This window comes from Rhinolophus ferrumequinum, chromosome 9 (genome assembly GCF_004115265.2).
Source record: "Rhinolophus ferrumequinum isolate MPI-CBG mRhiFer1 chromosome 9, mRhiFer1_v1.p, whole genome shotgun sequence".
In the NCBI taxonomy this organism is placed as follows: Eukaryota; Metazoa; Chordata; class Mammalia; order Chiroptera; family Rhinolophidae; genus Rhinolophus; species Rhinolophus ferrumequinum.
Window position 1 is genome coordinate 14,080,374 of NC_046292.1, and position 14,257 is coordinate 14,094,630.

At 39.4% G+C, this 14,257-nt stretch overlaps 1 protein-coding gene across 24 annotated transcripts in view; it reads right to left on the reverse strand.

The window, feature by feature from the left end:
- EIF4G3 (eukaryotic translation initiation factor 4 gamma 3) overlaps window positions 1–14,257 on the reverse strand; it is a 283,104-nt gene that overhangs the window by 24,681 nt on the left and 244,166 nt on the right. For 13 of the 24 annotated variants that reach the window (XM_033113792.1, XM_033113791.1, XM_033113790.1 and 10 more), the window contains 7 exons: window positions 13,521–13,625; window positions 11,501–11,633; window positions 8,481–8,578; window positions 6,136–6,229; window positions 4,683–4,800; window positions 2,963–3,183; window positions 1,156–1,274 (listed from right to left, as the gene is read on the reverse strand). In XM_033113792.1, coding sequence (XP_032969683.1) covers window positions 1,156–1,274; window positions 2,963–3,183; window positions 4,683–4,800; window positions 6,136–6,229; window positions 8,481–8,578; window positions 11,501–11,633; window positions 13,521–13,625 — 888 coding nt within the window. The remainder of the gene's footprint in view (window positions 1–1,155; window positions 1,275–2,962; window positions 3,184–4,682; window positions 4,801–6,135; window positions 6,230–8,480; window positions 8,579–11,500; window positions 11,634–13,520; window positions 13,626–14,257) is intronic. The other 11 variants (XM_033113798.1, XM_033113794.1, XM_033113788.1 and 8 more) reach the window with 4 other exon arrangements.

Genomic DNA, 14,257 nt, shown 5'->3' on the forward strand with positions numbered 1-14,257 from the left:
GCCTTTCTCTTGTCAGTCTTTCACATTTCCCGACTTCCATGCAGGAAAAAAGCTGTGCTGCCATTTTACAAGAACAGTCCTTACTTTGTAACAAATCACGGTATATGAGGTATCTTCTTTGGCTCTTTCAAGTTATTGTTTATTTCTTTTTGATGCATTTCCAAGGGCTTCTGCAAAGTATCCTCTCCAAACTGTCTATCATCAAACTTCTTCCAACTTCTGAATTTTACACAGTTTGAGGCTTGAAGTTTTTAGAAGGCTGGGCTATGGCTACCCAAGCCGATTTTTTTTTCCCCAAGTTGATTTTTGTGTATGGAAAACAGATAATGACTAGACTGTCAAGAGAACAAGTAACTTGAAAGGATTTTTAATCATATGATTCCAAAGCAAAAGTATTTAATGTATCTGACCAATATTTTTAACAAGCCTTTGCTTACTCCAGATCCCTCAGCTAGGTCTTATTATATGATCTCTCCTAAGACCCTATCTAGGTCTACTAGCACTTATTCTAAGTACAATTTAAATCTGTATTTGTGGAGTTACTGTTTATGGTCCGTCTCTGCCACTAGACCATAGGGCTCGTGAAGTCAGGCAGTATATCTATCTTTGCCACTACCAATCGTAAAATGAAGATCAAAGGGAAGGCCAGGGTTAAAGAAGGGCAAATGCAAAGCCATGTCTTGCAATGTTTCACTCAGGCTGACCCTGGCACAGTGCTTACTCCTTTGTGTCTCAGTTTGCCACTTATGAAATAAAGTAATGTCGGCCATACTTTAGAGTCAATGTAAGAATGATGATAAAATGACTGTAAGAATCATGGGAGGTAATATACAGAGAGCCAGAAATGACTACTAATGCTAATGTATTTTTTTTTGCTTATCAATATCAAAGTCAATTTGGTTATCCCATAGTGGGGATGGACTGGTTGGTACCCATTCTATCTTCCTGCCACCTGAGCTTGTGAACCATGGTCTCAATTTAAAAGAGAGCACTTGGCAGAGACATGTCGGGGTTGTGCAAACTGAACTATATAGGACCTGGATTACACACTTTAAGTCTTATTAGTCCCCAATGACAACTGATTTAGACCAGAACCACGTTACTGTCTGTCACGGGGCTTTCTGTGTTGTTGCTTTTTTAAAAAAATTCATTTACCTTAAAATCATTAATGTGTAGAAATTCATCAATGATAGATTTAGACTTCCTCTCCATCTCCTCTTCTGACAATGCAGGCTTGTCAGGGGCTGATGTTGATGGAATTTCTTGTTTCGCTACTAGCGGGATTAAATGAAGTGAGAAAATAAAAACGACAAAAATTATCATTAAAACCAGTGGGATCATGGTAGACAATATTTATGTGTTGTTACATTGTTTTTTCAGTAAAGGCATCAAAATAGATACAAATTTGACAGAGCAAGACAGCCAAAATGCAGAATACAGAAACATTTTAGAATAGATACGTACTAAGTAACTACATGAGCCACAATAATTAAAAGGATAACAGGGATATGACAAACTTATAATTAGAGCTTTTTGGTGTCATTCTAGATTTTGATTCCTATTGCCTGGACGATGAAAAGCACGTGATGCCTGCAGTTGTGCAGAGCTCAAGCAATGTGGGCCTTTGGCAACGGCTGGAACATGACATGGTTCCACCTACCACCCCTTGGCCCACGGAGCTCCTCTCCTATCTGGCATGCTCTTTCTCTCTATCCCACACCCGTCCTCCCGGCAAACCTGCTTTAACTCCTACTTGTCCTTCAGTCCTTAGGGAAGCCTTCTCTGACATCCCTGTGTCTATTCTAGATCGCTCCTTTGTTAAGTACTCTCTCAGAACTATGTCCATTTCCTTCAGAGCGTTTTTCTCAGTTTCTACTTATATGTAATCTATTGTGGAATTATTTGATAAAGGTCTTCCTGAAGCAGCAGACTGAAGGCTGAGAGCAGGGATCGAGTGCTCAGAACTCACTAGGTACTCATGGTACACGTGGGGAATGAACGAATGACCAGATGAAACATGCAGGGAAGCTGTGCTACATTACTCACTACATACACGGTATTTTCATGCCCTATCTTGTTATGTCCCCCAGATTCCTAGCACAGATAAGAAAGCTAAGTGTCCCTAAAGCTAAAAGATCTGAAGTCTGTGTCAGCCGGGAGATTTTTCAATTTGCTTCTGAAATCCATTTAGAAACTATAGTTAAAAGACACAATTTAAATAGTGAAACAAATTTGAAAGTTATAAAAATGCTGTGAACAACTAGCATTATTACTTCAGGATTAAGAGTTAAAAAATGCTAAAAATTATCTTTCAACTATCTTTCATCACACTCATTATCATGACATCTAACACCTTTGGAAAAGTTTGTGTGTATCAGGTAATGTATTGAGTAGTTACATGTATGTACTTCTCATTTAATCTTCATAGTCCCTTATTATCCCCAGGTTACAAATGAGGAAACTGAAACATAGATAGGTTAAATACATGAGGCACTTTTTAAAGCACTAACTGAGTCTACCCTCTAAGCATATACGTGCTAAACATGTATGAAAACCACAGAGGCTACCAAGGAAGACAAAGGTAACAAAAGACAATTTGATATTTTCTCTTTGGTTTGAGGGGCTCTACAAAGGTATAAGTGCTCGAAACGTACAGTGGGGGGTTACTTAGGGAACGTGCAGGAAACTCCAATTGCTGACTATACAGCAAGAGGACCTCATTAGCATCACATTTAATAGACAAAGAAGAAAATTTACAAATTGTTGAACAAAGGGATACCTTGGGAATGAGAACTATGTTATAAAACTATGAAGATGCCCTTTAACTTTTAAGGTGCTGGAGTATGTGTTGCTATCATGTATTGATTCTGAAATCTACTGAGGCACAAAGTCTCCTTTGTATGTTAATTCCAAATTCAAGGCCCACACCTTCCTGTGCATCTGTTCATATGGAGTCTCTCACCTGACTCCCTGGTTTTGTTTCGGTCAGCCTCGGTGCTGTTCCTGTCCACATCCATGCCTCCGGTGAGCTGTTTCACGGTCTCTAGCATCTCTCTCCGTTGCTCTTCCTGACTCTGATTGTCTAACAGGTCTTTACTACTGCTGCCCCTCATGAAAGTGTTTGGACGAGCGGTTGCAGATGGAAGGGGCTTGTCATTCTTCTCCCTGCCCATGCTTCCACGACTTAAAAAAGACAAAACAAAACAGCACCTTTAGAAAGCAAGACCACCTGATCCCATTTGTATATAAATTATTTAAAAAAATTAAGACTTTCTAAAGTATGTAGAATAATTTTTCAGATAACTTTAGATGTATGAGGCACCAATTGTATTTCAAAGTATAATTATTTACAGAAACTGGTAAAATCATTGCTTTAAAGGGAATATTAAGATAGCCTTAACTTTTCTCTTAAATGCTAAAGCGATACTACTTAAAAATTTTAAATGCCAAAGACAATTCCTTGCTTCAGCTTTTAAAAATCTTTTAAGAATAAAAAAGACCATGACGAATGTATGAACTAAATGAGTGAAGAGGAAACAGAAGACCAAAAGAATGTGGTATCACTATCTTGAAAACTATACGATACGTTATTTATTCAGAAACTTCATATAAATAGAAAACATTTGAGAACCAAGTAGAAGTAATTTTTGAATAGCCAAAGTCTCACACACTTTATTCATTTTAAGGACGAACCTTACTATTTCCTTATTTAGTCTTCTTTTAGACAATTCTAACCAGCTGGACAAACAGCTCCTTACCCCGGGCAGATGAGCAGCAGCAAATTAAAAGAAAGAGAAGAGGCAAGACATAGAGGCATGACAACAGTCTAATCACTGTAAAAGAACATACACACTCAAAAAGTAGAGTCACCAGGGGAAATTTAGAACAGGGCAAAGAGCCACAAACACCTCAAAAGCACAACTGGTGCTCAATGCCAATCCAAGTCGTCATTAAAAAAGCTGTCTTGTGCTGTTTCAGATGCCAAGGGGATAGTAACGTCATTTAGAAAGTCTACCTAGCCAAACGTTACAATAGTAGAAAACTAAAGTTTGAGAGCTTAAGGAAACGTCAGCTCTAAAAGTGCTTGTTATCAAAGATTTTTGTTTTCTGTCACTACGTCACTATACTCCAGGTCCTCATCCATTCTCTGTAAACCAGCCAATGGGACACTAGGAGATACGACTCCTATAAAAACGAAAGCAGGAAGAGAGTAGAATGCGTAGTAGTGAAAAATAAAAGACAACCTCCAACATAACTTGAAGAACAGTGTAAACAGGTGTGTATGGGTGGGTTGTCCTATCTTTTAATTCCCGTACGCGAGAGTGCTAAATGAATCTAGAGCATCTGAAGGCATTAGCTTGGGGAGCCTTATGCAAGCCTCCAGGACTTTTGGGGTGAGCCTGGTTTTCTTAAGGAGCAAACCATTAAATATTTGCCAAATAATTTACCTTTCCTTCCCATTCCATCCCAAATCTACCACCCAATTTTGTTCTTATCTCGGAAATCACAGAATGTGAAGATTAGAGGAAAAGAACATGGGAATCAACTTTGAGGATGAAAGGAATCCATCCATTGGAATTATCATCATCTGTGTGGGTGTGTATGAGAGACAGACAGACAGACAGACACATATGGCGATAAGCAGGTGAGTCTTGAGTTAACACGGAGAGCAGGCTTCTTACCTGGTTAAGGTCCGTCGGGAATCAAACTCTAAGGGTGTGGATGCCGTAGGCCCTGAGGGTGCTGGAGGTTGCAAAGCAGAGAATCTATTTAAACTGGAAGCACTTGACCGTAAGGCATCTATAGGTGTTGAGGGTTGATAAAAAAATACAAATCACATGACTAAAATGCAGTTTCGAATTCCTCTGCCTCCCTGGGGTGGGACCTGAGACTAGGCATTTCTAACACACCTAACAAGGTGATGCCAATCTCCTAGTCCGCAGACCATATTCTGAGAAGCAGAGTGTTAAAAAGGATTTGCATAAAAAAAGAATTTAGAAATTTTTGTTCATTACAATGAATTGATCTTGCTCCTTTAAAAACATAATTTAATTCTGTTAGGTAGGGCCCGGGGGTGGGACTGGTAAATAGGTAAACAGGGAGGCAAGCAAACACGAAACAAAATATAGTTGACCCTTGACCAACACAGGTTTGAACTGTGAGGGTCCACTTACAAGTGGCTTTTCTATAAACACCTGTGTGGCTTTTGATCTGAGGTTGGGAATGTGCAGATGTGGGGGGCCGGCTGTGTGCAATGATCTATGCCCCTTTATAGAGGAGACTTGAGCATCCATGGACTCTGATGTCCACGGCGGGGGCCTGGACGCAATCCTCCATGGATACCAAGGTACAACTTAAGGGGAGTTAAAAAGTTATACACGGATTTTTGGCTGCACAGGGGTGGGGGGGCACCCTAATCCCCAAGTTGTTTAAGGGTCAACTGTATTTCACTTAAAAAAGGTACTAATACAATGTTTTAATCTCATCATTTAAGTAAAATCATGCATGTGGTTTAAAATGAACAAATTATTTTTTTAATTTAAAGAAAAAAGGTTAAAATTACTTAGTAGAAGAGAAATATGGGAAGTAGGTTAACGATGAAGTTTTTATTCTTTGTATAGAGGGCTTCTTCAGCTTTGAAAATGTGATTGCGATGATCCAAATATTTCGATCCTAAGGTCAAATCTCTCAAAATCTGACTTGAGGTAAAGATTTTTGAAAAATATTTCAATTTAATTCTTTATTCTTTTTACGACACCCTGAAATTAAATGCTCTGGGTATTAACATTCTCCATCTCAGCAAAATGAGTTTGCCTTTGAGTTTGGGGTCCCAGTAATTTCTCTGATTATACTGAATTTGTGTTACCACAACGAAGGAACCTAAGAGATTATGTCTTCCGTGGCCTAACTGTACTAAAAAGATTTTTTGGAAATATTTAAAATACCTAAGGATCCTTATTGACAAGGAGGGCCTTAATTTTTGTTCATCGGCAAGGGCCCCCAGTAAATTTGGGCATGGTTCGTCCATCGATCCTTTCCTAAAGTCATTATTAAATGATTGTGGGAGTGCACTGCAGGGTGAATGCTAACAGACCACACCCGGATTCCTGACAGGGGACACGCCACCATGCTTACCAGTCTCGCTGGCCTTTGCTCCACCACTGCTGCCTTTCCCCCAGCTGCCCAGCTGTGCTTTAGGTACCAGCTGAATTTTCTCATCAATCGTGGGCTGTAACATAAGTGACCACAGTCAATTCTAGGAAATATTCTAGAAGAATAGTTATTTCCAGTGCAGTAAAACCAATTTTAGCAACAAATTTTGCTTGGAATACTGATTTGAGAAACATAAATTGGAGTTGTTCACGTTCAAGAGGATTCCTGTGGCCCCTGAAGCACTTCCTTGGAATCCAGCTTCTACCAAACACAGTTTGAAACCATGGGCCGGTCTGGAGAATGCATTCAGGTTCTCTGAGATGCTGTGCCAGTTTGCTAAATATAAGCAGTTTCTAATGATTCCTCTTGTATAATTATACCCAGTGGTTTACAAAAGAAGAAAGGAATATACAAATACTACAAAATTAACACATTAATTCTTCACTTAATTGTGAGAAAACAGGTCCAAAGACAGAAAGATTTCACATTTTAGCAAAGTCCAATATAGGTTGGGGCTAGGGATGGAGAGGTGGAATGGGAATATTCAACAAAGGGGAATAAAAACAAAACAAAACACAAGAATAGAATGTTAGGGAATTAAGGTGTCTGTTGTCTTTCAGGTTTAACCCTCCAAGCACATTTTTAGCGCAAGTGAGTAGAATTACAATGTCACACAAATGATCATGAAACACATACAACTCCAAAGTTGTGACGAAGCTCTTTTCAGCAAAGGTATTACTATACTCTTGACAGTACCGCCTTCCTATGTAACATGCTTTCACACGACTCTCTCCCAGTTAACAATGAATGTGTTTAATGGTTTTGAAATTTTTCTAGGACACTTATGTAGAGTATCTATAGTATAACTATCTGAATATAGACAAAATTAATTTAAAAAAATCTTTTTTCAAAATATTAAGAAAAAAATGTACGTTTAATACCAGCACTATTCTTTTTTATAGTGTCCATTCACAGAAACAATATTTAAAAACAGAGACAAATGTTATTGAGTACTGATAAAACTTACAAAGATGTTGAGACTGAAATTGGAGGGATCTTCAAACAGAAGATTTTTCAAAAATTTTTTATTTTTAAGTTACAGCTGACATTCAGTGTAATATTAGTTTTAGGTGTACAGCATACGTAGTCATTAGACATTTATGTAACTTACGAAGTGATTCCCCCAGATAAGTCTAGTACTCCCCTGGCACCATAAATAGTTATTACAGTATTATTGACTATATTTCCTACGCTGCACTTCACATCCCCAGGACTATTTTGTAACTGTCAATTTGCACGTCTTAATCCTTTCACCTTTTCCACCCAGTGCCCCCCAAACCTCTAAACATTAAGATTTTGGTTAAAACTCTCCTGCTGGAAATGAACATGGATGGAAATCGAGTTGTATTCAGCAATGGAATTCCTGCTCTGAGACATAAACAACTAGAAGAATGTGCCAGAATCTTAGAGAATAGGATCCTAGCTAATTAACATCAGGAGAGATCCAGAGAAGTCATGTTCTACCCTGATGCAAAGTTTTGACAAAACCATAAAGATGCAAACGATATAGCCCATCTTCTTCCAATTTTATCAAAGTTTTTCTTTTTGTCAGTTACCTTCTTTCATCGGATTTTTTCACATTAGCTTTAGATTGTCTCTAGCATTCTACTGGCAGGTTGCCAATTTTCAGAACTGTGGAAAGTGTATTACAACTAAGGATCAAACTAGACTTGCAAATAATTTTCAAAACCCACTGGGCTCTAGAAGTTTCCACTTTTATAAAATCCAATTTTGCTTTCTCTACATTCGTCACTTTACTTATAGTGATCAACTTCTACTGCAGAAAACATCTGCTAGGAGAAAATTCTTTCCTCTTACTGCCCATAAGAGAGGCAATTAAACGGAGTATATTAAATATTTATCACAGAATGGTTTCTAGCAGGTCCTCTGTGATTTCTTTTAGGCCTTGGGCATAGAAAACCATTAATTCCTTCCATGGTTACACTTAAACAGGGAGCCGCTTCTTTCCCAGAGCTAAGGATACACTGTATAAAGCTTGCAATTGACTACAGCTTCTGAAGTCTCTTTGTTATCATCTCTTATATTGAGCATCTTGTAACTTTAAGAATTAACCTAATAAACCCTCATAGAAATAAAAAGGACTAATTACAGGACAAGAATGTAAGAATACAGTGATCAATATTGATTTGTAGGGAAAAAAACAACCCACCCCATAAAATGTGCAATATGGCTATTTCAGATGAGCAAGAAGTAACTTTGAGAGTCATGTTTTGAGGCTGTTGTTGTGTTTTAAATGTAACACTCACCTTAGTGATTTTCAGGAATTTTGAGGGGTCCAGAACCCGACTATTCTTGGCCCCCTGAACGGTGTTCCACCCGCCTTCATCCACTCTCTGTACGCCTGCTGGGAGAACAGAGTGAGCCAGTCTCTCATCTGTGACAAGTCAGTTTGACAATGAGAGCGTGAGAAAGAGTGTCAACACAACAGCTCCAATCAAAACCAAGGACAAAGACAAAAGAAATTGTGAAAGCATTGCTGACTGGCTCTTTATAACAGCCACAGCATGAAAATGTCAAGCAGAAGCACTCTGCTTATATTGGGTCTCCCATGAAACATTAATGACCTAGAAGAAACCAAGCGATAGAAATAGAGATTAAGTGCTAGACCAGGGAGGGCCACATCTCCACATCTAGTGCTTAAAGAGTTAATGACTGTTTATAGAGTTAATATTTAGAACACTTTGGGAGAAGTCAGATGGAAATTACTTATTCCAAAATTTATTTCACTGAATGGTGTCAAATGACAGTATGCTTCAATCACTCCTCCAAAACCTGCTTCTCTAACCTTTCTGCTGCTCAGGCAGAAAATGCTGACTCTTTTTTCTCTGACACTTTGTACCCAATTTGTCAGCAAATTGTGTCAGTTCAACCTTTACAATATATCCAGCACATAGCCCCTTCTACCACCAATACTACCAGTTCGGTCTAAGCCAGTAACATTTCCTCAACTAGTACAAAAACTTCTTTGATGACTTCTGGGCTTCTACCCTTATGTTTTATCATGGCAGCCATTGTGACTCTAGTAATGCATAAGTCAGGTTCTGCCACTTCTTTGCTCCAAACACTTCTGTTATCTGTCCATTTTACTTAGAGAAAAAAGATTCCTTATAAACAGCCCACGAGCTCTAAATTATCTGGCCCCCCTGCCTTTCAGACCCCATCTTCTACCATTCACCATGCCCTTTGCTCCAGCCACACTGGTGGCCTTGCTGTTCCTTGGAAATGCTGTTTCAGGGCCTTCGTACTTACTATATTCTCTTTGCCTAAAACCCTCTTTCCCCAAATATCCACATGACTTAACTTCATCATTTGCTTCAGGTCTTTGCTCAAACAATACCAAGTTTAATAGGCTCCCCAACTTCCCTACTTAAAATTGAAACCTCTACCCACCAAGTCTTGCTTTCCCTAATCCCTCCCTCTCTACTTTATTTTTTTCCATATAACAAATTTATCTGACAAAATTATATATTTTATTTAAGTATCTGTTTATTGTCTTTCTCCCCAGGAAGATGTAAGCTTTACGAGGGAAGGGACATTCTCTCTCCTGTTAAGTGGGAGGCACTCAAAAAGTATTTACTGAATGAATGAAAGGTCACTAAACTGTCAATCCAAAAACTTTTCTGATCCTTCTTCATTTCCTCTGTGCTATCTGATATTACTGATCACGAACAGACTTACTTCTTCCTTGTTTCTATGATACTTATATCCTAGTACTTCTTCCTCTCCACTTGTTCTTTATCTGCCACTTTTCTAATAGCTCTTTCCTTCCTTTAGTCAACTGTGGACATCCTCCATGAATTAGGCTTTCATCTTTTCCCTCTCAATCGAGTTCGATAACAAATAAAAGTCATTGCCTGGAAGGCATCACGCTAGGTAGTAGGGTGAGGAAGGTGAGGAAGTGTGGTGTTCCGTGAAACTTAGAAGTCTACCATCTTCCCTGGAGGATTCATCTCTCATAACATTACTATGAGACCTACTGTGTCTGTGATAAATAATAGCTAATGGTTATTGAGTATTTACTATGTGCCAGTTGCTACACTGAACACATTACTGACACTACCTCATTTCATCCTCACACAAATCCTCAGTACTATTACTAAATCCATTTTACAGATTAAGTGACTTGGGCAAAGCATTACATGTAGGATGTAGGAGAGCTGAAATTCAAACCTAGACTGTCTGGCTCCAGAGTGCACGCGCTCAGGCTCAGTCACCGCCCGACCCCGTAACTGCAGTGGGCGAACGAGCATCCCCATTTGGCTGCCCCATTGTGCTCTCATAAGAAACAAGCTGAAAAGCAATACAATCATTTCCCTTCTGAAACAGGTTTCTTCTTACAATGTTCCTAAACTTAGTCGATGGACTTTCTATTTTCTCAGGTGCAAAATGCCTTTTATTTCATCTTTCATCTTTTTCCCCGTTTCTTCTTTTGTATTCTTATTGCTACCAAGTCTCACCTCCTTCCACATAGGATTTCGACAACAGCAAGATCTCTGAGTTCTGTGTGCCCCTTTGATTCATCATGTAAAGAGCAACAGACCTTTTTATTTACATGCCTCATGCATGACATTACTTCTTTGCTCAAGTGGCTCCTTAATGCCTACCAAATCAAGGCAAAAGTTCTTAATCTGGCTGCACACTTCCAGACAAACATTTTCCCGTTCCATATGAACACTGAAATTTTGTTACAACCAGGACTGTTTATTCCTCTTTATAATATATATTTTAATTTTGTAACTAAAATTATTCTCCCTTCCTTTCCAAATATCTATCTTCCACCAAGGCCCAGTTCAAGCGCCCCTTCCTCAAATAAAGATTTCTTCCAGCTTTCTATCTTTCCTCTCCTTTGAATTTTACAAACTTAATGGAGAATACATCTCACAATTGATATCTTCCATTTGCTTGACAAACATCCCCTGTATTAGTTTTGCCTTCCCAGATAAACTGTAAGCTTTCAGAAGGAAGGAAGGATCATCTTCCACTTCTTTTTACACCCCTGGCCAACAGTGAGTATACAGAAGATACTCAGTAAAGTCCTGTTGATCATTGACTTTGAATGGTCAAAGAAATCATGGTTAGTTGTTGCACACTCTGCTTTTACTCATTAACCTGCCTCCAGGTGAAACTTCTTCATTTATCATCAATTACCACTTTATTCTCTGGGTTATGCTTTCTGATTTCACTTAACGTCTAAATATGGAGTTCTTAAGTATCTGTCTCTCAGACTCCTAAGTTCTCTAACGCCCCAGTGGACCCCACCCCTCACCTGGTCTTCTCTTCTCTTTGGTCATAAGCTGCTGGACCTTCCTTTGTTCTTCTTGTTCTTCTATTTTAGCCTCTTTGTGAATCTGTTCAATAGTTTTAGGCCCTTGATCGGCTCTTCGAGATACCCAATTACACTATAAAAGGAGAAAATAAGGTTAACAGTCAGATAACTAAAATTAAAATTAAAAAAATGTTGAGACTCTATTTTTATACTTTTCACTGCTGAAAAAGTATCAAATACTTATAAAATGGGGTACTACAGCAGTTTTCAACTAACTTTCTTAAAGATAGCACTATGTACAGTTTGGGTATTAGAGGTGAAGAATTCAATTCTTCTAAATCACCTCTGAACTACTGTACACCAAGCAGTCTGATAGCTGATGGATAAAAAGACAGAAAAAGTAGCCCAGGTGTATTTATTTATTTATTTATTTTGTATATTTGAAAGGAGGAGAGAGGAGAGGAATAAAAAAAGATCAGGATTCTTTGGCCTTGCCTTAGTATGAGGTATTGCTCCTCGGTTCATACCACCCCATGGGGGTTCTAAACTGAGGATGACTAGCATTTTTCTGGTGATCTACACAAAGTGCCACAGCCCCCTCCCTCTGGTTATCCTCTCTGTGAGGGACAAAACAAGTTGACTCCTTATAATTACCCTTCTCCCTTACCTTCCCTGCCCAGCTACAGTCCCAACATTTGACATAAGTACGAGTGGTTGAAGGCATGCATGGAGAAGTTTTTATATTAACATTTTTCTGTTAGCTAGAAGCAAGGATGGCAAATAGGTTTAACTCAGCATTCAAATTCTGATCAATTGGTAGTGGCTTTGGTAATAAGAAGGAACCTGAGGTCACATCTGGGCTTAGCAAGAACAAAACCATCACCAATGCTATCTGGTCTGGTTGCAGGAGAGGGGAGAGGTGGGATCTGTATTTACTTTCTCTAGTTTAGGGTCAGCTGAAGTACATTCATTGCAGGAGTGAAAATAAGACAGAAAAGAGGTGGGAGAGGTAAAACCTGTACCTGTGTGAGAAATGAGGGGAAGAAAGCACAATAGGAGGGAACATAGACAGTAGAAAACAAAGTCTATGTGCTGGGCACTTCACAGAATTACCTCTCTCACTAAATCTTTACAACACATCCACAAGGTAAAGAACACCCCCGTTTTAGAGGTTAAAAACGTAAGGCTATGGGGCCGGCCCGGTGGCTCAGGCAGTTGGAGCTCCGTGCTCCTAACTCCGAAGGCTGCCGGTTCGATTCCCACATGGGCCAGTGGGCTCTCAACCACAAGGTTGCCAGTTCAATTCCTTGACTCCTGCAAGGGATGGTGGGCTCTGCCCCCTGCAACTAAGATTGAATACGGCACCTTGAGCTGAGCTGCCGCTCAGCTCCCGGATGGCTCAGTTGGTTGGAGTGCGTCCTCTCAACCACAAGGTTGCCAGTTCGACTCCCGCAAGGGATGGTGGGCTGCGCCCTCTGCAACTAGCAACTAGCAACGGCAACTGGACCTGGAGCTGAGCTGCGTCCTCCACAACTAAGACTGAAAGGACAACAACTTGAAGCTGAATGGCACCCTCCACAACTAAGACTGAAAGGACAACAACTTGACTTGGAAAAAAGTCCTGGAAGTACACACTATTCCCCAATAAAGAACTGTTAAAAAAACAACAAAAAAAACACGTAAGGCTCAAGGAAGTGAACCGCATTCATTTTGAAGATGAGGCTTCCTAATTGTTTAGCATCCTAAGACTAAATTTAATTGACCACCGTATGAATTCAGAATGGCTGATTTCAAAACTGCAATGTGGTTTGATACTGAGAGTAAAGAGAAGAAACACATAACAGGCAGGTGTATGTGCCTTTTGTCCTTTCTCACAGTTCTGTGACGAGTTTGTCAGTTCAAGTTCTGAGAGTCCTACAGGAAGAGCATTACATTTTTACACAGGTAAATACTAAGACATCTTCTCAAACCAATTCCTTCAAAGAGACTGGAGTGGTAGGCTTATTATTTTTCTACTAACCAGCCTTAGGTCTATCACGTCCTGAAGCATGAATCGAATCCTAGATGAGGTTTTTCTTTCTTTCACAATTTTCTCCATCTGATTAAAATACTGGTCCATACGTGGCTACAAGAAACAAAATCATTAGTGTTCCTGGTTGAGGAATTCAAGTGTAGTCTTACCCTGTAGAATTTTTAAGTGGCCTAGGAATACAACTTATACCCAAAACGTAATGTGGTAGAATTTTTAATTGAGCACATGACACCCAAAATAAATGCCACATATTCCAAGCAGCTGGTGTGGTCAACAGAATTACAGGCCAACAGAATATAAATGGAAATGGCACATTGTAGCTCCTTGGAATCTTCCTTAAGAGGGAGGTGGCTGTGTCCTTTGCCCCTTTCCAACCTTCTCTGCTGAGAACACAAAGGACGAGGGCTACACCCTGGGAATAACATAACGGTAAGCTGGAGGACTGGGATTTATGATCATCTCTGAGCCAGCAGGGCAGCCACAGACTTCTTACCTCTGAACTTTACTTACATGAATGAGAAATAAACCTCAGTCTTGTGTAAATCTCTAATATTTGGGGTTTCCTGTCATAGCCAAACAATCCTAGCTGATTCAGATGTTATAAAACTTTTCTGACATCCCTTGAAGCATTTCTAATTTCCCATCCCCTTATTTGTAGAGCACCATGTTATGTTTGAATTATAACATTTGTAATGATTTCTTATGTTATGGTTAGATAGCGGTGT